Raw genomic sequence first — 24,272 nt, forward strand, 5'->3', positions numbered from 1 at the left:
CACATAACATTTTGTGAACATACATGATAAATTACTTCTCAATAATACTTTTTTGAGAAATAGTTATTTTATTTTTTTACAGAAATTGTTTTCATCTTTGTTTCACAGAATTTTAACCTAAACACGGCGACTGTTAATACCACAGACCTTCTCGAATGAATCTTTAAGAAGCATGTTTATCTTTTTTCACGTGGCTTTTCCCGCCGCTCTCCCTGAATCCTCCAGTCCCATCTTTTACTTGGACAGCTTCTGCTGTTTTTCAGCTTACAAGCACTTTTATCCTAGGAACTCTGTCTTGGGAGAGCAAACATGGATCTGGTACCCTCTTAGTTGTTGTTTTTGTTGTTTTTTTCCCCCAGCCTATAAGCTCAGTGAGAGACTTCTTGATGTCCCTGAAGCACCGTGTTATCTGAATATGTGTGATATTAATTTGACAGTGATCTTGAGCTCAGTTATCGGTATATCTTGTCAGCTTGGTAATATTTACATGAGACATAGGAGTGAAAATTAAGTGAGTACCATGTCAAAAGATACTGTTGACGTTGGTTACTAGAAAAAAAAAATACAAATATTACACAGTTAAATCATGTTCATTTTTTTTTCACAAATGTGCACAATCTTGGACATTTTGACCTGTTTGATTATTTCAGTACTTAAGCTACAGAAGCAAAGTTTGAAACACTATTCTCTTAAGTAGTATTTCTAGTCATTAGAAGACATTCCTGAATAATTCCGTTACAACTTGTTCGCACTCTTTAACACAGTTGATGTTTTCCTTCCATTCATGCACTAGGCTATGGTGGTTGCCTGGTTCAACTATTCTTTCACCTCAACTGGTTCATATGGATGAGTCGTTCAGATTATTGTTTAGCTGACTCTGGTCTTTTACCATTTCTTTAGCACCTCATGAGTGCTAAATTATATTTTAAAACTTGGAAGAAAGTCTATACAAAAACGTAATTTCATTGTATATTGTATAGTACTTGCAAAACAAGTGAAGTAGTTTTAAGAATGATTTCAGCAATGCCTATTTAAGTTTTGTGGGTTTTTAAATTTTTTTTGATAGTTACTAGTGCACTTTAGAAACCATTTAATTGAAAATAGAAGCCAAAGTCTATAGAAAATATTAACCAAGTAGAAGGTTGACACTAATAGAATTTTACCTATTAACTTTTTTCATGCAAATTGAGCAGTCACTCATCAGTATTGAGTTGAGAGATGGAATATCTTGATTTCCTGTTTTACACAGATTTATGAAAAGTCCATTAGGTGGGGTTAGCATCTTACACATTTCTTCTTTATAAACGGCAGTCCTTATTCAAGCTTATAAAGAATTTAGATGGTGAATTCACAGAAGAAAACACACAAGGCTTGAATAGGCTGTATGCCACAGAACAGTCTAGACTTCTAAGATAAGCAGGCAGCTGTAATCTCTTTTCTGTCGAGTTTTCTCATCTGTAAAGTGGGGTTAATAAATAACTTGTATGATTTTGCTGAGAGGTAAGTGGGAAAATTCTGTAAGCTAATGAATAAATAAGCAGGAAATAGTACATGTTTAGTAAGTGATTCTCATCCACTTTAACTTAGCTTGTCTCTGAGATATAATCGTATATGTAATTGTATATTTGTATAATTGCATATCATATTATCGTGATGATTTGCATTTAATAACTACAGACGTGTTTTCCCTTGACTCCTCCTGGCACCCTTGTTAACAGTCCTGGATTAAAAGTTTTCCTTCTTCTCCTTGTTTCAAGGTCCCCGATCATCTTTCTCTCTGTTGGTCTGTTGTTTTCTGCTCTTATTTTTAGCTTTTATCTCTTGTTTCAACCTTTTTTCTCAAATCAGATTTTTTTCTTTAAATTTCTCATTTTGATCCTTCTCGCAACCCATCATCTGCTTTAGTACACAGCAGCTCCTTGTCTGAGCATGAGCCTGAGGCACCAATGGTGACTCTATTCAGTGAGGTCTTGTAGGTGGGTCATCAGAATGTAGCCACGGCAGTATTTCATCTCAGCATATCTGCCTATGCTTTCTACAGAGACATTGATGTTTTCTTAAAAAAAATTACAAGAGGGGCTGGAGAGATGGCTCAGTGGTTAACAGCACTGTCTGCTCTTCCAAAGGACCTGAGTTCAATTCCCAGCACACACATGGGAGCTCACAACTGTCTAAACGCCAATTCTAAGGGATCTGACACCTTCATGCTAATGCACATAAAATAAAAATTAAAAAAAATTACATGAGCACAAGTAGTATAACCCAAAAAGCACAAGAATCATAAGAATTATGACCAAATGTATTCACCTGTGCAACTGCCTTTTGGGTCAAGAGGCACAGTATTTGTAGTTTAAGCTCCCATGTCCCAACTTGACCTTGATTTCTTCCCCTAAAAATCAATTTTTCCTGACTGTTAACACTATAATTTGGCTTTGCTTGGTTTGGAACCCTGCAAGCAATAACGTGCAGCATTTTTGAGTATTTTATGCTTTCACTGGTGCTGGGCATCTTGTGTTTGTAAGTAATATATTGTGTGTAATTTCTTCATCTATTTTTTCAATATAATATTGTATAATAGAACCACATACTTCACTGTTTATTCTTATATTATTCATGTATACTTGGGTTGTTTGTAGCTTTGACAGTGCAAAGACTCATTCTGTGAGTAATGATGCGTGTGTCTGCGTATGGTATGTGTTTGTATGTCTTTGAAATTAAACATGATGTTGTGTCTTTCCAGATGTTTTAAGTTTTAAGGGGCCTGATCTAAATGTTTGATGTTTTCCGCATCATTTTTGTACCCCAGGCATTATATTTTTAAGCTCACTTTTTTACATCTATTTAATTTTTGTGTTTGTTCTTGTTTTCCTCTCTGTGGGCATCTAGGCGTTTAAATATATCTGCAGGTCTCTGCACATGTGGATGAAGGACAACGCTTAACACCAGGTGCCTCCTTCAGTGTGCACTCACTTTATTACTAAGAAAGTGTCTGACTGAACCTGGAGCTCACTGATTTGGCTACTCTACCTCAACAGTTTGCTTCACAGATTTGTGCTCATTTCTCAAGAGCTGGGTTTACAGGTGGGCTCCCTTGCCTGCCAGCTTTTACGTCAGTGCTGGGGATTCTGACTCCATATCACAAACTTGCATGGCAAACAGTTTATCAACACTAAGCAGTCTTCCCAGCTTCTGACTCATAATTTTAAAAAGGAAGTTAAAGTGTTCTTATTTCTCACTATGTGAGCATTTACTGCCTGCACATGGACCTTGAGCTGTGATAGTTGGTTCTTTACCCAGCATAAATAAAGACAAATTCTTTAAACATGCATGTCTTGATTAGAATGTATTATGTTGAAGAGACAGCTTTAGAATTTCAGGGCTTGCAGTCTCAAGGGTCCATTTACTATCGAGAGACTTAAGGCTTCCTTGAAAAGATAAGTCATATGTAGAAGAATTTAAGAGAATTAATGAGTGTTCACCCAATAAGAATGTATGTGAGTATGCATTTTACCTCAGGCTTGTCTCTGTGAGGGTCATATACCATGAGGTTTGTATATCATGAAGCTTTAAAAAAACTCACATGTCCCTTGGTCTGTCTCTCCAATAATCACTGTCATAGTGTGACATTGCCAATTGTGGGAATGTGTCCCAGTTTTAGATATGTTCAACCTGTAGGAATCTGGAAGACTGTGGGCATGTAGATACTTACAGATATTAATGAGTATATATTAATAATCTGACTAATATATTGCACATATGAATGGAGATATGCTAATATTAATTAGCAGCAATGTTAGTAATGACATTTTCTGGTCTAGGAAATTCACAGTCTGGTAGAACAGCCTAAAACAAATGAGTCACCATTGTTCAGTATGGAAAGTGCTATTGAAGGCCATGTGTATGAAGTACAATGTTACAGTGCAGAAGAACAATTTCTTTTGTGCCTACAATAGAAGACTTCCTAGAAGTCAGAACATCTCATAGACTTTAATAGTAGTCTGGAGCCCCTAGTGCTGGATGCTTTGAGGCAAGTCCAAAGGCTAGAATAATTTAGTGGTCATTATGCATTCATTGACCTGAGATAGTAGCCCAACAAATATGCTAGTGCCCTAGTAATATTGCATATTGCATATTGCTAGGGCACTAGCAACCAGGTATGCCCAGTGCTCAACCTATGCCTAACGAAGGGCTTAACTATTGCTTCATTTGTAAAACTGGTATATAATATTGTTTTATCCAGGACAGCCAATCAAAATTAAACTGGGTGAGAGATGATCTACTTTTGCTCCAGTTCTGGCTCATTATAGATAGCATTAACATAACATATTTTGTCACTACAAAATTTCTTTCAATTTCTGTGGATATTCAGGATCATAAGCCTGAAGTGAGTCTAGTTCTGAATTTTTGTTTTCTTCAGATAGTTAGATTTTAAAGAAACAAATTGTGAAACACCTGAATCTAGGATTATGTAAGTGTTTATTCCTTTACTCTGTTATGACAGGTGTCCCCATGAAGATGGATGAAGAAAGGAAATGACTAATTGGGGTACAGATGGAGAAAATCCTTTCTAAGGGTGTGTGTGTGTGTGTGTGTGTGTGTGTGCTTGTGTGTGTGTGTGTGTGCATGGTGTGTAGATAGAAGGAGTTTACATTGGACTTGAAATGGAAGATTAATTACATTACCTATGTGAAATATTTCATGAGTGAGCTAATTTCTGCCATTGCTAATTCTGTCTTCTCACCCACATGCAAGGAAAGTGCTGTTCTTTTATATGTGAATGGGTAAAGTAAAAAGTGTTGAGTCCCTGAAGAATCTACATTTTTGGTCATTTTTTTTTTCAATTTTAGGTCTCAGTGGGACTTTAGCCCCAATTCAAGCTTTGTGTTTAAAACTGCTTCAGACATTGTGTTCCCTGTTTCAATCAATTCAGCATCTTTGTAGCACTTCAGTGTGATCCCTCCCTTCCCTCCTTAACTCCCTTTTTCTTTCTGTCTTTCCTTCTCCCTCTCTCTCACTTCTCACTCCTCTTGCCCCCTTTCTTCTCCCTCCTTTATTCTAGTTCCTCTTGAATCCATTCTGCTCTACTTCTCTCTCCCCATCTCTCATTTTCTCTGCTGTCTTAATCCTTAGAGGATATTCTAACAGTAAGACAGAGTACGAAAGCTCTTCATTCCATGGGATTTGTTCAAGCTTCCCAAGCATTGGATAAGGAGTCTACTTGAGGACACACAATTTATGTTACTCTCTATCACTCAGAATCACCAGCTAGGATAATGTTATTAATTCCTGCTTTAAAAGCATGCACTCTCTAAAGGCTGGTTTTCCAACCATGGTCCCAGGCATTGCTGTTTGTCCTTTATTCTTGGTCTTGTGGAAGCAGGATAGTAAACATGGAGGAGTCCAGAGACTATATCCGTTCTTTCAAGTCGTTGAGAACTACAGAATGTAAATCTCAGAGCTTGATACATTTTGATGCAACCTTAAGTCTTCCTCTGATACCTTGCACATTTTGTCAAACATTTTGCCATATTTTGTTCATTTTAATAGAATGAATTTAAATCATCTGTAAAAGAATGAGAGAGTGGTTCATAAGATAGTTCAGCTAGTAGAAGCCCTTGACAAACAAGCCTGATAACCTGATTGAGATTCTCAGTACCCACACTAGAAGACATGGAATTGTTACCCTTTGACATCTACACATATACTGTGTGTGTTTATGCACATATTTGTACATACGCACTCCATATATACACGTACAGTCATAGAAATAAAAAATGGTAAAATGGGACAAATTTAGGAAGAATGTTTTAAACAGATTGTTGTCATAGAATAGCTTTAAAAACTGTAATAGCAGAAAAGTTAGAGCCCCTGTGTGTAGTGAGTATTAGTATTGAGCTCAGAGTTAACATTGGCTTGTATATCTTCTATTATTAAGAACATATGACTCGGAAGTCTATGATTTGTGATCTAATTTACATTGATATTTTATCTTCTGCTTTTCTCCATTCAGTGTAAACCTTTGCTGTTATTCATCATTGTAGATATTGACTCTATTAGAGTATTATGTATTATATTACATTGTGTTTTGAACTTCCTTTAATACTGATACCTGTACTGAAAAAAAAAAAACAAACAACAAACCTCTTTAAAACAGTAAACAAATTCAAAACATCATAGTTTCCCTGCCAAATTAAAGACATTGCTTTATGCATTCTTTGATATCTTGCTTATGAATTTTCTTGAGCCATGCTGTCTTGAAGCAGCACCTTCTCTGTATTCACTGAAACTTTAGTGGGGTAGTGGAATTCTGTGATGTGAAGCCAAATGAGATTTGGAAATTTAGTCTAATTGGAACATATTCCCTCTTCTCTAATGCATAAAACTTCTTATACTATAATTGCTACTATACATTGTGGATGTCTGGGAGGGGCAAGAGAGTATACAGTTCCTACCCAGCTTAATTCAATCAGGGGCTTGTCTTTCATTTCTCTTCAAGAAGTCAGTATCATGAGAAGAACATAAGAGAAGTTATTGCGTTTCGTGTCATCTCTGTTTAAACAGTCACCATCTCAAAATCCTGGACAGAGCTTAGTTGAACCTGGCTGAACACAGGCAGAATAATCTCAAATAATGACTTTTCAAAAGTGATTGACATAGTGGACCCTTTCTAAGCCTAGTACACAATTTATGTCTAGATTTCATGTGTAATTCTAGAATTTATGCAGAGAAATTTATCATCCTAGAAGACAGACAACTGTGTTTTGTTATACTTCACTATCCTACATTGCTTTCATAAGTAGACCTGTTTTTGAAAGATTTATTTATTTATTTTGTATGTATGCATGTTTAGTTTGCATGTTTGTGGACCATTTGTACGTAAAACAAAACAAATTTTGTGTTATTTACATGTGTTTATTAACTTCATGAAAGTCTACTGTAAGTACTGTAAATTGGAGGAAATAAATCAGGCAAAGTACACACTTAGGCTTTAGAAAACATTGAATGAAAAAAAATTCATTCTGTTGTGTGGATGCATCATCAAATCTTTATGATGCTTGTGCCTTTAACTGTTGAACACTTCTGTGGTTCTATCCTGAGACCATTTGTCCTTAGATGGGTGCAGGCCTTTTAAACTACTTCCTATTATATGGTAAGGATGAGGTCAGTGGTTTCTAAGTTACTTCTTAGTTTCATGAGGAAGAACCATTGTACATGTATGCACAAGATTACTTCCCTTCATCTAGGAGAGAGTGGTGTTTTCTACCTTTCTTTTACATGTAATACCAGACACACAGTATATTGTAGTATAAATTGTCAGTGTGTCTTTAAATGTTATGTTCAGCTTGGTACTCTTTGAAAACAAAACAAATAATTAGCCACAATAACAAAGTGCTTGCCTTGGCTTCATGGTGCATTGAAAAGTTAGCATTCTCACTGAATATGCTGTGCTCATGGTATGCTTCCATTAGCGTCACCAGGCTGCACACTGTATTCTGTGCGTGTGCGTCAGTTTATCAAGTGGTTTAGAACTCCGTGGCATTGATTTCTTATAGGAAACAACTGTCAATAACCAATTACATTGGTGGATTGCATTAATAATTGAAATGTCCTTTATTATTTCAATGCCAGATTGGAAATATAGTAACTGAAATATATCACAATTAAACTGCCTTTAATAAACAAAGATATTTTGGGGGTAAATTGTAGCACAAAAGTCAAACACACAAAGCCAGACTGCTATTTTTGTTATCAGTGGATATCTAGCTTTCCTACATCGTATGCTGATTCACTCTATAGCCATCTTGTTAAATAGATTCACTCATATGTTGCTATAAGCTGTTCTTTTTTAACTTGACACTGATTGGTCATTTGCCCAATAACTAGTGTTAAGTTAAGTTTAGCAAGAAGTAAAGGATAAAGTGAAGGCTGCTCAGATGCAAATTAGTGAACCAGCATAGTTTGTGGGTCATTCACATTAGTTGGATTAAATCAGCAATTTTTATTGTAGAGACTCTTGTTTTCTTTGAGAAAAATAAGGAAAACTGTGTATGTGTGTGCTAATGAATTTCACTCTTATTTGTTTTTGAAATGAGAATCATTCCTCTCTGATTTTGACACTACAATGTACGTATTTGTTCTTTAGTTATTCCACTTAGAGAAAATAATGCATGTCTTAGTGTTCTCAGATATATAGTCAGACATAGCGTAAAGCCTTTGAAGATTTTTTTCATAATTTTTTTTAAAAATAAAATCATCAGTGAACATTTTTAATATGTATACATGATCTTTTCTAATATAGACTACTCTATTTGGAAATATATATTTAAAATATAGAGAAGAAAGTATGATTATATAATAGCCTAATATATTTATTTGATCTAACCTTAACACTTATTGAAAGGGTGTGCATTTTATCTCTCAGAGGAGTTTACCTGAGTTCTAGTGCCCAGATGATTATTAACAGACTTTGTGTTTGGAAGTATGTTATTAGAAGTAATCATTTTAGATGATTTTGGTCTGAATTAATAAGAAATTTATTTAATGGAGATGTTCAAAAGTGATGACATTTAAATATGGAAAACATTTAAATTGTCCAAAAATACCTTTAAAGATTTAGGATGTTAAAGTTTCAAAATTAAAATTTAATAGAAATGGCTAGCAAAGGAAAAGGTTTGACATAGAGCTTATGGAGTTGGAAGCGTGTTTTTTTTTCTTTTTTTTTTTTACAACAAAAAAGCGCTATCTACCCTTGAAGTCTTGCCCTAGAATCTGAAGGCATAGAAAACATTTAAACTTCTTCAGTAATGCTTGGGTTTGTGAATTGGATAAACAGTGTCTCTTGCATTTTATAGTTCACTTAAGCAGTCTGATTTTGATCTGTATATATGGAGTAGACAGGATTCAAGTGGTTTCCACCCCCCCAATCCAATGAGCAGACACATATGTTCCTTGAAGAAGAAACTTCCTGTGTTCATATGGAAGCTATCTAGTTTGCTATAGGTCTAAGACTTGACCTCCCTTTTATTTTGCTATCAGTTGCTTAATTCTTTAGATTCTTTGTGGGAGACTTTTGATCAAAAGGAACATTTTATTCTTTTTATCCTTTAATTTTTTCATAAAAGCTACAAGAAATGTGTAATTAATAACTTTGTACTTTATGCTAGTGATATAAGCAAGCATAGTATAAAACATCTTCTTATTAATGATTAGACCATGATGACTTCTTTTTTTATGCTTAACTTTGATTTCAAGTACTTGAAAGTTTTATTATCTGAAAAAAGGGAACAAGTCATCTGGTATTATATATTATGAAAATAAGTACTGCTCCTTACTACTCATACTCAACAAGATTCCAGGGTGGGGTCAGATTACACAAAGTAACCTTCCTAACTTTTGCAGGGTTGTTGAGGATGAATATGTGCATATATATGTATTTATATATATTTATATGTATGCAGGTTCATGCATGAGAAGACGTTTAGAAAGCTATTCAAAGTGATGATCCTTTATAATCATTTCACTTGATTTTTTGAACATGTTTTTCTCTTTGAAGTTAAGGAGAAAGAGTATAATTAAACCATACTTGTGTTTCTCTCACGCTGATGCTGAATGGTGAAGGAAGTCAATCACTGAGTGAAGAACATTCATGTGTGTGCATGTGTGTGTGCTTGTGTGTGTGCGTGTGTGTGTGCGTGTGTGCGGTGTGTGGTGGTTTAGGACACCAGTAGTTGTTAGTGGTTTTATATTTCATCATGTTTAAAAGAAATTGGACAATGATGAAATTAAAACATGGTTACCATGGTCATTATAGTCACAGCCAGAGAAAACAGAAAAAAATAATTAAATTCTTCCATTATACAGATAAAAGGTTCAGAAAAGAGGAGGGGTTTATCTTAAACCTATCAGTGCTGTCAGTCACATTGAAAACTGGAAATGTGACTTCCTGTCCTCCCTTCTCTTGTTTCCATTCTTTGGTTTGTTTGAGGCCAAGCTAGCACAAAGAACATATACTTTACATTGCTTCCTTTAAACATTCGGTGGACGCCAATCTGAGCTTTCATTGCACTGAATGTGAATTTAGTTTCTTTCACATTTCTCTAAAAATTGATTTGTCTGGTCAGGCCATTTGATTATTGATTGCAGGCAGGGATAGTTGGACTACGAACCATAAGCGTAGAAGTGCATATATTTATGTACATATGTGTGAGTGTGTAGATATGTTTACCTGTATGTATTTAAATGTGTATGCAGATATATGAAATAGAGCTACATCATTATTGGTGCATTCACATTGTCCAGATAAACGAAAGACTTAAGTTTCCTGTTTCTGAGAAAGAGCCACCTTGAGAAAAAGATTCAGTCTTGCTGTATTTTTAAAACCCAAAAAGGAAAGATTCTGTCTCACATCTGCCTGGGATTTTATCAGATATTTTTACCAGTCCAAGGTGCTATAATGTGGATGTATTTTAGGTGTGACACGCACAATCATGTGTACATTATTTAGGAAGGGAATCTTTTTTTTTTCTGTGTCTTTTGCTTTACAGATATACAGATCAGCTCTCAAAATGTCTTCCATGTTCTCCAAGCATCTTCTAAGACAATTAGCTTCCTGATAGTTGACAAATAGAATCAATACCTGTAAAAAGTCCTCTAAAGCCACCCACATGCCCTATGAAGTTAATGCTGGGTATGATTTGACAAGTATGTGATGTATTTCTTCAAGGGAAAAGGTTCCCTAGAAAAGTTCTTGGCACACAGTGAAACACCGTGCAATCTGTTATTTGTCTTAGAGATGATAGCTGGTGGCTATGGTTTGTGCTCTCTAACTTATGACTTGAGGGGGGAGTTTCTTCCACTCAGAAGTATTGCAAATGTGCTTATATTTACATAATATGTCACTCTGAAAAATTACGATGATATAATTCCAGCAAAAATATTTTTTCTATAGCTACTTCAAAGTATACTTAAATAAATTAACCAGATTTTTTTAAAAGCAGAGACTAAAAAGAACATGCCCCTACCCCCCACAGCACAATATAAAACCCAAATGACCTCTCTGATTCTTCTTTGAAGTTTTAGCAGTTCAACTTTCTTTGCGATGTATATTATTAAGGACTCTGTTGAGCATAAGGCATCCGTGAGTCATATGCTTTCTGATGGTCTGCTCCTGGGTGGAAAAAGGAAGTAAAATTTGGGAAGATAATAATTTAATTAAATTTTATTTTTTTTCCTTAGAAACTGACAATGATGCTGGTGGAGTCATTTTTAACCTTTGACCCACTACATTTTTCATGATAATGATAAATCAGCAGAGATCTAAAATGTTTCTTTCTTTTGAAGAATGACTGTTTTTTAATATGAATATATTTAGATCAATTCACTTTTAAGTATTTTATCTTAGTTCCCTTGTCATTTTTCCAATCACTTTGACATTAATATATGGGCATAAACCATTCACTTTTCGTTTTGATAGATGGGTAACCTTAATGAATCAGATTATGATTTCTACAGACATTCTGCTTTTCATACAGAATTTTTTCTGCAGATTTGAGCAACCTCATTCATGTAATTTCAGTTAGTCATTATTAAAATGTAGGTAAGTTAAGCAGAAAAGGTGACAGGAAATTTTAGGGTTTTAAGAACTTGACCAAAGAAGGACTAAATTGTAATAGATATCGATGAGATGATGTATAATGTAGAAGAAACTTCAGAATTCCGGAAGGAGAGCCAAGAGGTGTCTCCAAACTAATATCTTTTTTACATGCAGGAACACCTGATGTTATGAACTCGAGTACCCCGTCTTCTAGGTCAAGTTTCAATATAAGTGCATAAATATGTGTACGCATATAAAAGTATACATACTTAAGATATGCTTGTAAATTTATAAATATACATAAAAGCTCCCCTCTCCCCCAACACCCCCCTTCTCTCTACAGTTTGGCCCAGAATTCCTGGGCTCAGCTGATCCTCTTTCACTACCCTCAATTGTTGCAACTACAAGTGCATGCCATCATGTCTGACTTAGAGCAGTTTTTTTTTTGTTGTTGTTGTTGTTTACATTTATAGTTTAAACAATGATTGATTTCTTAGATTCTTCTTTTTTTCTTCTTCGAGTTTCTCTCTTGGATAGTTACCACTACAATTTCCTTGTATTCTTTCACATGTCCTCCCAAGGCTACTAGAGTCTCATCTGGCAGACAAATGTAGGTATCTTAAAAAGTTGTCAATAAAAGCAACATTGAAGTTCAAACATTAAATAAAAACATAGTTAACCTGTGTCTTGAGGCTCTCCTGGACCAACAAGGAAAGGTACACATTCCTCCTCATTTCCACAGGCCAATGTTGCCCCCTGACTAACATTTTGTCTTGAATCTTCACTCTTTTACCCTATTTTAGTTGCTCCATGAGGGAGATTATATGGAACTATGATAAAATGATATTATTTTTAAGTAAGGAGAACACTGTAGTGCTTAAGTGAAATATCACCGTATCAAGAATTGCTTACACCTCTAACACATTATCTTGTTCAGTGATTCATATCACAACAGTTTGTTTGACTAGGGGTATTCAGAAACAAAGATCCACCGGTGCCTTTCTGGCTAGTGAGGTCCTGCAGCTCACTGAAGATTTGCAGAGGACACCAGCTATGCTATGCTATTAATTTAGATTTTTCAATAGTTGTGGTGTAACTTGCTCTACTAAACTGGTCCTCACAGCAGAACCTGCTGAAAGTAAAGAAAGCTTCTTCTTTAAGAAGCAGGTAGAATTTACATATAGACATTTTGAGTGGTGGCTTAGGCAACACTTGAGATTTTTTTTTTAATTTCTTATTTATTTATTTATTTATTTATTTATTTATTTATTTTTATCTAGAGCTTAGAGAACAAAGGCCATAGAGCTCCATTGTCAACTTAATATGACCGTTAGTTTGTAGGAGACTATTTATTTTTCAGTATTATTATAGTTCTACTCTATACATCCCTGTACAGGGATTTATCACTTGGTTCTAAGTTTCACTTTAGTCACTGATGTTAGTAAGGCCTAAGGCACAGTTAGTAGAGCTAGCATGGGAAGAAACCCACCAAAAATTGCTAAGATTGTATCATTCCCTCCTTAGGATGACAGTGACCTGCATCAGCTTCCACACTGTTCTCTAGGTGAGAAACGACAGGCATAACTTATTTCCACATCCTGCTGTGGAATCCCAGTGAAATCCGACTTGTCACTGTGGTGAATGTTGAGCCATACTTCCCACCTCCAGTATGGTACCTATATGTTTTAAATAAATTTTTGGTGGTGCAGAGCAGAAATGTTCATTTTCCTCTTTTTTGGTAGTAAGTGGACAGTTTTCTCTCAGTTCATAACACAGCTGTCTGTGTATTTTTGACACGAATATTTTTTTTGAAATTATTACCATGTCAGTGTAACAATATAAAAATATCATGAAAATATGATTTTCCTGGAAGTAATTATTCAGTATGTGTTTTGTAAAGTTAAACATGTGCATGTACATTCTATAAGCATAGTAAATTCACCTATCTATGTATCTATGTATCTATTTAGCTAAGCTATAACTTGTTTAAATATGTGTTATTCTCTTTGCCCATATTGAAAATAAATAAAATAAAGCAAAAATAGGAAGGGTAAGAATGATTAATGTTAGGGATATGAGTCTTTCAATATTCAGAGCACACTTTAAAAGATTAGGTCAGCCAGCCTCTGTGTTCAACAGTTCCAAATATCAATGATTTGCTTTTGTCTGTTTGCCTCTTTTTTTATTTGTCTTTTCCCATTTGAAGCTATTTTTACCCCTTTTAGAGGAACTATTTTATTGTGCACCTTAAAAAACCTTGACTTGACTAAATAAAATATTCCAGATTGGATTACCTGTGCATAATCTTCAAATAACCATGAACCTACTTTTGCCTATGTGTTCACAGATATGGTCCGGAAAAAGAACCCCCCTCTGAGAAACGTTGCTAGTGAAGGCGAGGGTCAAACCCTGGAGCCAATAGCTACAGAAAGCAAGGTATCTGGAAAGAACAAAGAATTTTCTGCAGATCAGATGTCAGAAAATACAGATCAGAGTGATGCTGCAGAACTGAACACGAAAGAGGAACACAGCGTGCATGGCCAAGAGCCATCTTCCAGCAGTAAGAAGGACTTGCAAATCTCAGGCCTGAGTGAGAAGGCTGGCTTCAATTATGAAAGCCCCAGTAAGGGAGGAAACCTTGCCTCCTTCCCACATGATGAGGTAACAGACAGAAATATGTTGGCTTTCTCATCTCCAGCTGCTGGGGGAGTCTGCGAGCCCTTGAAGTCTCCTCAAAGAGCAGAGGCAGATGACCCTCAAGATATGGCGTACACCCCATCAGGGGATTCATTGGAGACAAAGGAAGAGCATAAAATGTCACCAAAGGCTACTGAGGAAACAGGGCCAGTGCAGAGTGGTCAAGCCAACTGTCAAGGTTTGAGTCCAGTTTCCGTGGCCTCAAAAAACCCACAAGTGCCTTCAGATGGGGGTGTCAGACTGAGTAAACCCAAAACTGACTTACTGGTGAATGACAACCCAGACCCGGCACCTCTGTCTCCAGAGCTTCAGGATTTTAAATGCAATATCTGTGGATACGGTTACTATGGCAATGACCCCACAGATCTGATTAAGCACTTCCGAAAGTATCACTTAGGACTGCATAATCGCACCAGGCAGGATGCTGAGCTGGACAGCAAAATCCTGGCCCTTCATAACATGGTGCAGTTCAGCCATTCCAAAGACTTCCAGAAGGTCAACCGCTCTGTGCTTTCTGGCGTGCTACAGGATATCAGCTCTTCACGGCCTGCTTTGCTAAACGGGACCTATGATGTACAGGTTTGTGTTTTCTCTTGTGATTTCTAGGAGGAGAAAAAAAGTAACTAGTGATGAAATGTGATTCATGTATCATATTCAGAGCGAGATCCCAAGAACAGATATATAATTTTTAGACCCTATAGAAAAGATGTGTATATTTCGTTTCTGTTTCATTCAAATGTGTATTCATAGTAGACTTTAACTTCTGATTATGGGAAAAACATATAATTTTCATTCGATTTGGAAAAGTATTTTCATGGAATTAACTAAGAATCATATTTCTTGATCTACTTCATGGTAGTTAGATATTTCAGCCTTCTAATGATGGTAGAGATCTCTGATTGCTCATCATGATATCTCATTGCCTGTTCTACTTCACACTATGAGGCTTCTCCTCTAATCTTTCTCCTGGGACAGTTTTTTGAATATCTTAAATTAGTATTTGATTTTATAGTTGGTCTGAGTAGAGTTGGGTCATATTGACAGTGACAGAGACATTGACTTGAAATATCAAGATAATTACAAATGAAAATTGAAAACAACATTTTACGTTGACTAAAAACCTCAATGAGACTTGAAGTAATAGGATGCGGAGAATAATTTTGATGTAAGCCAAAGAAGCATTCCTTTCTCCAGCCCCACACACTACTGTTTGTTTGTTTTTTTGCCCTCAGTTGAAAGCATAAATAATATGAAAAACCCTAAAGTATAATTTCAATTAGAAAGAAACATGGAAGTGTATTTAAAGAAATTCAGTAGTTAGTTTTAAGTTTGGTGATTTTAGTACAATTCAAGCTGATGTCCAGTCAAACAAAGAGCATTAGGATCTGTTACATTATATAAATTGTTACTGTATTACCAGACCAGGAGATCACAAAGTATGTGGTGGTTAATATTAACCTTATGTACGAATTATTAGACATACCATAAAACTCATGAGGAGTTCCCATGGCACTTCTTGACTACCTTAAGCCCCTTGGTAGTCATTTTCATCAGCTTTCTAGCCACAGCACCTCATTTCAATACCTTTCTACTGACCAGCATCAATTAAGAAAGATATAGAGAGTGGTTACAGCGGACAAGTGTAAGCTATTTTGCAATATTTGTAGGAATGATCAGGATAGAAATTTCTCAGTTCTTTCAGTGTAGAATGGCCATCACCATTTGAAAAGAGATATGAAGAAAACTTAAAAAGCCAGTTTCATCTTTAAATTTTCCAGCTTCTCAGTGAATTTCTACAAATAGAATGATTTCCATGGAGCAGCGAATTAAGGCAACATAGTTATTATGCATGAAAGCTGCATGCTTTGAACTCCTGTCTTATTAAAGATCATTTCACTGTCTTGTGTCAGATACACTCCGCTGTCAAACTCTGATTTGGAAAGCAAATACGTGCTTTAGATAAAAGGGTTGGAAGTGCATAATGTCAGTATGTGAAACGGTGTTTTATAATTAGCAAGTAATATGATGTTAATACCTGGATTTCCGGCAGTTTCAGCTTGTTCACTCTGGGGACGACTTCTGAGGGAAGCTGATCCCGGCTGTCAGGAAGGCTCTAAAAAGATTACTAAGGCCGAGGGTTTGGAAGAATTCAGATTTTAAACACACTTCCATTTCCCCCAAATAGTTATTTGTTAAGTTCTTGTTATTTATAGTAAAGTTTATGTTTGGGTGGAACACTTTTCCTGGGCAGTGATTTTAGAAATGAAACAGATGTGTGAGCTATCTGAGTTTGGAAGTAAAGCAGCTGATCGTAGATTTTGCTATGTACTAAACCTCTACAGCACATACAGTGAAGAAGAAAAGTGATAGGAAACCACAGCCTGGAGGGTGATCTTGTTAGTGTTTATTCTCTTCTTTAGTTGAAGAGAACTAACCCTGCGATCAACTGACTAAAACCAGTCCGTGGGGAAAGGAGGTGTTTCTCTCAAGGAAGTAGAGGGATATAGGGGCCAAATCTAGAGAAAGTTTTTATTTTCATGAAGAGAACACTAAGTACACTATGAATCAATGCTGATTTTGAACATATGCTGCATACATCCCTGATACTGATGGAGGAACATGTCCCAAGATAAGTAACCTTTTAGTTTCCATGCTGAACCACAAACCAAACAAACTCTACGTATATTCAACAATAAAGACATGTTTGAAATCTCTTTTTCCCCTTAAATATTTATGCTGCAGAAATTTTGTTTGACTAGTGCTTTCTTTGGGCACTTGAACTGTTTTGACTAAAAACTGCCTGAGGTAAAATACTGACTACAAAATTTCCTTAATGAAGAGTTTTAAAAGAAACATGTATATCAATCCATCCATCTGTCCATCCATCCATCCATACATACATATAATAGTAGTTATAAGTTAATGGCTTGTATATACTCTAATTAAATATTTCTCTAGATACCAGTATTGTGAACAATTTCAGGAATCATTTACTGAACTACACAAATTTAAGTCAATGGCAGAAATGGAAGAACCATTCATTAATCTTATAATTAATCTTTTTCTGAACATTTGGAGCAGTTGGCAGTTAATGCTAGATTTATGACACTTTAGACCAAAAAAAAAAAAAACAAACAAAAAAAGGAACAGGGGAAAGAACTCAGAGGACTTTGTGGCTTTGATCTATAGTTTGGTTTGACATGAATAGTTTATATAAATGGAACCAACTTGACTGCAAATATAAGATAGATAATTTTGAAGATGGAATAATTTAAACAAATTCTTAGATTTTGAAATATACATTATAAACTGAAAATATATGCTATTTGGAGGAACATTTGAAAATTCAATAGCACAGATATTGTATGACAATATTGACATCTATGCAAATGATATTCCAAACTACTTGCCCTGTAGAAGTAGAACTGAGAATAGGTGAAGACTAACCACAACAACCACTTTGGAACCACAACTGTCATATTTTGGTATGAAGAATTCATGAGGTCCTCTGGTGTAAATCTTGTAGTGGTTTGCACAGACCTGAGAACAGAAAAGAGATCATCTTCTTAAGAAAAGAAATGACCTCCTCAAATACACACTAAAAACAATGAAATGCAAACATCCAAAAGAAAATAATCAACAACATGAAAAGGAGGAGAAGATAATGACTAGCTCTGAACTACTTGATTGACTAAGGATGCTGGTTTCCCAATGTTTCGTCCCCTCTCTGTTTTATCAGTTTTTTTTTTCTTACATAGTTGAAAATAATGGATATGGTATGATTGTCAAGCCTCATGTCATTTTTACTATCTGCATTCAGCCTTTGAGGCTCGCAAGTAGACCAATAATAGGACAAGAGATTGAGTTCTTTAAAAAGTAATTACAGCCTTTTTCTTTTTAATCTGCTTTATTATGCTTATATTTAAACCTTCTCTGAATGGAGGCTTGCATTAACAACGCCGACTCTGCTGTTTCATTAGGGCTTAATGTGCTGTGCATTAGGGCGTTTGCATCATCTTTATGGGGGAGCTTTTAGCTTTCAGATCAGGTTATAAAATTAGGAGTCCTGTCAAGTTGTGCTTCCCACGGGAAAGTGTTTACACTATCCCGAGCTGATAAAAGCTCAAGATGCACACAAACCTTTCCATATTAGCAGATCTTTTCGGTTGTTCTACATTATTCAGGACTCCAGGAAAGGAGCTACTGGATTCCATCTGGGAGCTTCATTTTGACCTTTAGTGAAATCTTAAGTTTACGGGAAGGACCCCTTTGTTAAGTTATCACAGTTGTACGATTTGTAATGTTAGAAACTGGAAGAACAGATTTTAGTGATAGGAAACTATCCATTGTTTTTTAGACTTTGAACACATTTAACTATAGGAGTGCTATATGTCCTTAACATATAGTGTATTCAGTTAAACATGGGAATTGCAGTTTTGATTAAAATATTAAAACAAAAAACCCCCAAACAAACAAAAGCAAAATACCTGTGAACATTAATCTCATTGTGGTTTATTTTGCCTTGTCTTGGATTTTACTTCCAAATATTTATTTTTTGCCTTGCAGTTTCCTTTGATCTGGAGTATAAGGGAAGTTGTAGATCTTAGCAGGTTCTGTTTCTTTGTTTTCCAAGTTAAGAACTATTTCATTTTAGAAAAACTGGTGAATGAGACTTTAATCAATTCAGACTGTCTATGGAATACAGAATGTTTGGCATATGAATCCAGAATTATTTTCAGGGCTGTATCTCTTTAACAAGTAATAAAGTGTGCAAAATAAAACATATGCTCACCCCAAGGCCATAAAGCAAAGCAAAGTTCTGGCATTTACCAGGTTATTTTCATCAGTGGAGATGGCTAAGCTGGATAATGTAAAGGCACCCCCCCCCCGCCCCAGGAGGAGAAGTTTGACCATCCTAACTAATCCATTTACCTGCATGGCAGTTAAATCTCCATTTGGCTCAGAGTGGAATGATGAGAGTGGAATGATAAATGTCCATCCCTCTTTGATATTTGGTTTGTTTGTTATCATTTAAAGAACGTGTGTCATTTTCTAAAATATCAGTGTTTCTCTCAAGGCAGAATGTTTAGAATAAAAACCATAATTATCAGTGCATCCAATCAAATTTAGACTCATTCAACTCTTAATAAAAGTTTTATCTTTCCAATGGCCTGCTCTGCTAAGTGTATCAACCCTGCGGATTATTGAGTGCTTTTCATTCTTTGGGTCATTGTAATTACAGCAAACTTGCAGCTGTTGAAAGCACAGATATACAGTGAGTGCCCATTGCAAGAAAGTTTCGAGAGAAAGAGCAATATCATTTAATTTTCTGATTTTCTTTGTTCTGAGGAACATTCAACCAAACATGTATTGACTTCTTATTAATCCCTTGACTTCACATCTTAACAAATATTTATGAATTTTCAGGCCCCGTAACTTGTTGGGTTTTTATTGAACAGCTAATGCAGCATGTATGTTTTCAGCATTTTTAAGGTGATCTAGTGCTCTTTCATCATCTTTAAGTATACATAACAAATATTGCACATAGCTTTCCTCCCCCAGTTTTAGATTTATATTTAATCATAGCTAGCATTTATTAAGGACTTCTGTGCTGATGTGTTCCTGAGTTCTTTATGTGGATTAATCAACTCATCTTCATAAAAACCCTTGAAGTAGACACTACCATTATATCCATTAGACAGAAAGAGGACACAGGTATAGAGGGATTAAAGCACTGTGCCCAGGAGCAGAGAGTTGCATAACTAGGGTCTATAGGATGTAAACAGTGATGGACAGGCTCCAGAAGCCTGGCCTCATAACAGTTAGCACACTGCTTCTTCAAATGGAAATTGCATGTAATGCAAATAGAAGAAAGTGGGAGACAACCCCAGTAGCTCATGAGCCATTCGATCCCCATGCTGAATCATTTTAAATGTGCAGAAATTTGTGATCTCCTTGAGACTATCTGTTATCTAATCCAGGCAGTATGATGCTGCCTTATTGGAATTTACTAGGCTTATAATTGAAATCACTGAAAAGAAAATTAAATGTGTTGATTTGTTTCTTTTTAATTACTGTAATTCATTTTCACAGCTTCTCTTGCTACAGAAACTAGTTCTGATGGAGTGAGTACAGGACAAATTTTGCCTTATTCAATTAAGAATGCATTGTTCTTCCCAAATTAAGGGATGTTTCTTGCATGCATTTGATTTCTTTCGTAGTGTCTTCATTCACAGGTCTTTGTTTTAAGAATTTATGATCTGATGGATGGTGTGAGAATTGTCATCTTTAGTTGGTATGTCCATGAAGACTAACATTAAAGGGATGTTCTCCCCCTTTTGTGATCTACAAGGCTGTGTAATTACACCTGTCTTTGGCCTACACTGAGAGCAGGGATGCAGAAAAACGAATGGGAAATATCTTTAGACTGTTTAATTTGAGTATGCGGCACATCCTGGCTATGCTAGGAGCCTTGGGTTTCACTCATTCTGAAAGTGAGAAAAGTGTGGGGTGCAATGAGGAACTTAAGGATTGAGATATACTGCCTGTCCGACATCCCCACTTTCACTTTGAGATAACCTGAAGATGTAAATGTAAAGATCACCTGGACTCTTGTCTTCAAGAGCATAGGAAACCTATAAGAAGTTTGTTCTAAGTCCTGTTTTCCAGGTATTGGGCAGCCAGAAGATCCCACTGCCACTCTGAGCCAACATATGTGAAAACAGAGTTATCAGAAATTCTTTTACCATTTTATGTGCACAGTTCAATTTTAGAAAGTCAAGGCTGGGATCTTGGCACTGTTTTGGATTTCTGTTTCTTATTCTGAACAGTTGAGGGCTTATTCCACTCTTCTTTATTCTTGTACTGTCAAAATTAATTATTTTTATTTAGTAAATTCAGAATGATTTCTTTTTTAAAATTTTAATTTACTCTGTTTTTGTGATGTGCAGTATGTGTGTGTGTGTGTGTTTGTATGTGGTGTGTATGTGTCATCAGTGTGAGTGTATATGTGTATATGTGGTGTGGTGTGTGTTTGTCGTGTGTGTGTAGTGTTTTGTGATGTGTGTGTGTGGTATATATTTGTGTGTGGTATGTATGGGTGGTGGATGTGAGTGTGTGTGTATGTGTGCTGTATTGTGTTTGTGTGTTTGTGTGTGTGAGATGTGGTATGTAGGTGATGTAGATAAGAGGACAACTTACAGAGGTTGCTTTTCACTGTCCAGCTTGTTCGGGCAGGGCCTGTGGTTTCTGCTGCTGTACTATCTACTACAGACTAGCTGGCCAGAGTGTCTGGGCAGTTCTCCTGTCTCAGCCTCCTGTCTCACAGTAGGAGTGCTGGGATTGCCGGTGCACATCATCACACCTCACTTGCGATAGGATGAAACTTGCTGCGTCAGGCTTGTGCTGCGTGGGCTTCTACTAGCTGCACGTTCTCCCCTGCCCGGTGCTGCTTTCTTTCTGTGCATGTTTTCTTTCTATCCTCTTCTTGCAGCTCTTCCTTGTCATTTGCCTTCTTCGCCTGCAACCCTTTCTCCCCTCATTTTGTTTAGTTCACTCTTGGTCTGGTTTTCCTCCTCCTTTTCTCTTTCCTTTCCTGTGCTCCTCTTTCCTTTGGAAATCCCTCGGTATTTCCTGAGAGGCCCTTCATTGTTCATTCTCATATCTGACTTCACTCAGGTTCCTTCCACCTGAGTAGCCTTTTACATGAGTGCTGCATTGAGGCTGTTCTGCAGATATCAGTTTGCCTGTTCCCAGATCCCGCATTGCCTCTGGAACCCTTTTCTGTTTTTTTTTTTTTTTTTTTTTCAATTTAGGTTAGGTTTTCTTTTGTAATCATGGAACTACGAAGTCAGCAGAAACAGCACATACTTCATTGTTGTCATTAATGCGGCTTTTCTAAAACCACTTTACATTATTTATGTGTATGTCTATGTGTGTGTGTATGTGAGTGAAGATGCCTGAGGAGGGTACCAGATCTTACTGGAGCTGCATGTACCTGACATAGATTCTGGAAGCTGAACTCAGATCCTCTAAAGAGCAGTGTGTGTTCTTAAGTGCTGAACTATCTCTTTAACCCCATGTGTGAGATTGTTAAGTGAAGTTGCATGTGTTTGTGAATTCTTGACTATCATTTCTTGTTGATTACTGGTGCTTCTCAGCCAGTAGGAGTGCCACAGCAACCTCTTTGGAGGAAATAGATTCTGTTCCTTCAGGGATTAGACTCAGTTTCCTATTAAAGTCCATTTCCGTTTATTTCCCTTTTCATTTCCCCTATGTTTTCATTTCCTTTGTCAGTGCAGTGTACCCAGCAAAAGGCTTGTGCATATAAGCCAAGTAACTCTCCAGCCTCTATATTCTCTTGCACCATACACACACTTCTCTTTTCATCTCCAGTAAGAAGCAGCCTGGAGGTAGAGGTGTCCTGTGACGAACACCCTGCCTACAATGTACTTGCACTTCGTTTTTTTATTTCCATAAAAGGCTGAGTTCCAAATTATTTTTAACATTTATTTTTGTGTGTATGTGTGTGACATGGAGTTGTCTAGGCATGTAAAGGTATGGAGTTTTACAGATGCATGCTAGAAGACCATCTCTCTTTACCTTATACCCTTAAAACAGTGTCTCTCATTGAAACTGCAGTTAGGTTGGTGGCCTGCAGGTAGTAGAGAGCCTTTTCTGTGTGTCTCTCAAAGCCGTAGCTTTATAGGAACAAAAGCAGCTGTGCCTGGCTCTTTAAAGAGTTCATGCTTAGGTGGCAGACACTCTGACCTGCAGAGAGCCATCTCCTCAGCTTGGCATCCAGATTCTTACTGAGATTAGGTTCATGACATATTGGTATTCTGTCATTCCAGCTACCAGGTGACCCTAAGAAAACCAGTTACATTGAGTGGAATGACAATATAAATTTTAAGTAAACTCTTAATCTGTGAAGAATAGGTATTATGTTTCCTTCAAATGTGTCCTTCCGAATACTTTAAAATTTGACCACTCCTTCCACTTAGTTGGTTCTTTTGAATATAAATGTGAAAAAGGATTCACTGGAATCATTGTAGTGACACTGATAAGAACAGGCTGCAGGAATAAGCCGTGTGGAGAGTGGAGAGATTGCCATATAATTAGATTCATTCCTGAAAAATTTCAGCACTCATTCTCCATCAGGAGCACATCACTGCAGTGTGCTTGGTATTCTGGAATGTGCTTTTGGTGCTCTGTACATGCAGCAGCATTCCTCATGTCTATTAGCAGGTTAATTTTGGGCACAGCTATTCTTAGCCCCGTCCATCCCTTACAGATTTCTTCAAGTAGTACGAAAGTCGATTATTTTAACAATGATTTTCATTTAATGACTTAGCTTTTTACTTTAAGGTGTTACCTTTTTGACTATCAGCCCATAACCTCAAGTCCTCTCAAATTAGCACCCTCATACTTCTCTGTGTTGCCATCAATTATAGTGCTTGAAAATGAACCACATCTGAGAAAGAGTTTGTGTGTAGTTCAAACAACTCCTTTTTCTGCTGCGTTGAAAATGAGTACGTGTTCTAAAATGTCCTTTTTAAGAATTCTGAGGTTTTAAAATATTTTTCTTTGACAAACTCCTTTAGATACTATTTTTATAGCATTTTAATGCATGTTGTCAGGAGGAAACAAGTGAATTCATATAGACCATGAAGAAACAGTCTTTTCATATTCTTCAATTCTCTTGTGAGATACTTCTGTTAAACTGTATGCATTAAATTATAAAGAAAAACTACGCAGAATGAATAGATTTTTAAAAAAAAATACTGCTGAACTTTAAAATTGGGGATAAGACATAATAATACCATCATTATTATTATCAAGGGAAAATAAGTTAAGATCTGATTTTTGTTCTTTGTTTTTGGTTACGTGCACTCATGCGTGTGTGCATGTGTTTGCATGTGTGCATGCCTGTGTGTGTGTATGTGTGTGTGTGTTACTTGGGCTGTTTTTTATGTATAATGTT

General features: G+C 36.2%; 1 protein-coding gene across 7 annotated transcripts in view; it reads left to right on the forward strand.

The window, feature by feature from the left end:
* Trps1 (transcriptional repressor GATA binding 1) overlaps positions 1-24,272 on the forward strand; it is a 240,359-nt gene that overhangs the window by 29,505 nt on the left and 186,582 nt on the right. For all 7 annotated transcript variants that reach the window (XM_060389423.1, XM_060389422.1, XM_060389426.1 and 4 more), the window contains exon 2: positions 13,941-14,869. In XM_060389423.1, the coding sequence (XP_060245406.1) occupies positions 13,943-14,869 (927 nt within the window). In that variant the 5' untranslated portion in view covers positions 13,941-13,942. The remainder of the gene's footprint in view (positions 1-13,940; positions 14,870-24,272) is intronic.

This window comes from Meriones unguiculatus, chromosome 8 (assembly GCF_030254825.1).
Source record: "Meriones unguiculatus strain TT.TT164.6M chromosome 8, Bangor_MerUng_6.1, whole genome shotgun sequence".
In the NCBI taxonomy this organism is placed as follows: domain Eukaryota; kingdom Metazoa; phylum Chordata; class Mammalia; order Rodentia; family Muridae; genus Meriones; species Meriones unguiculatus.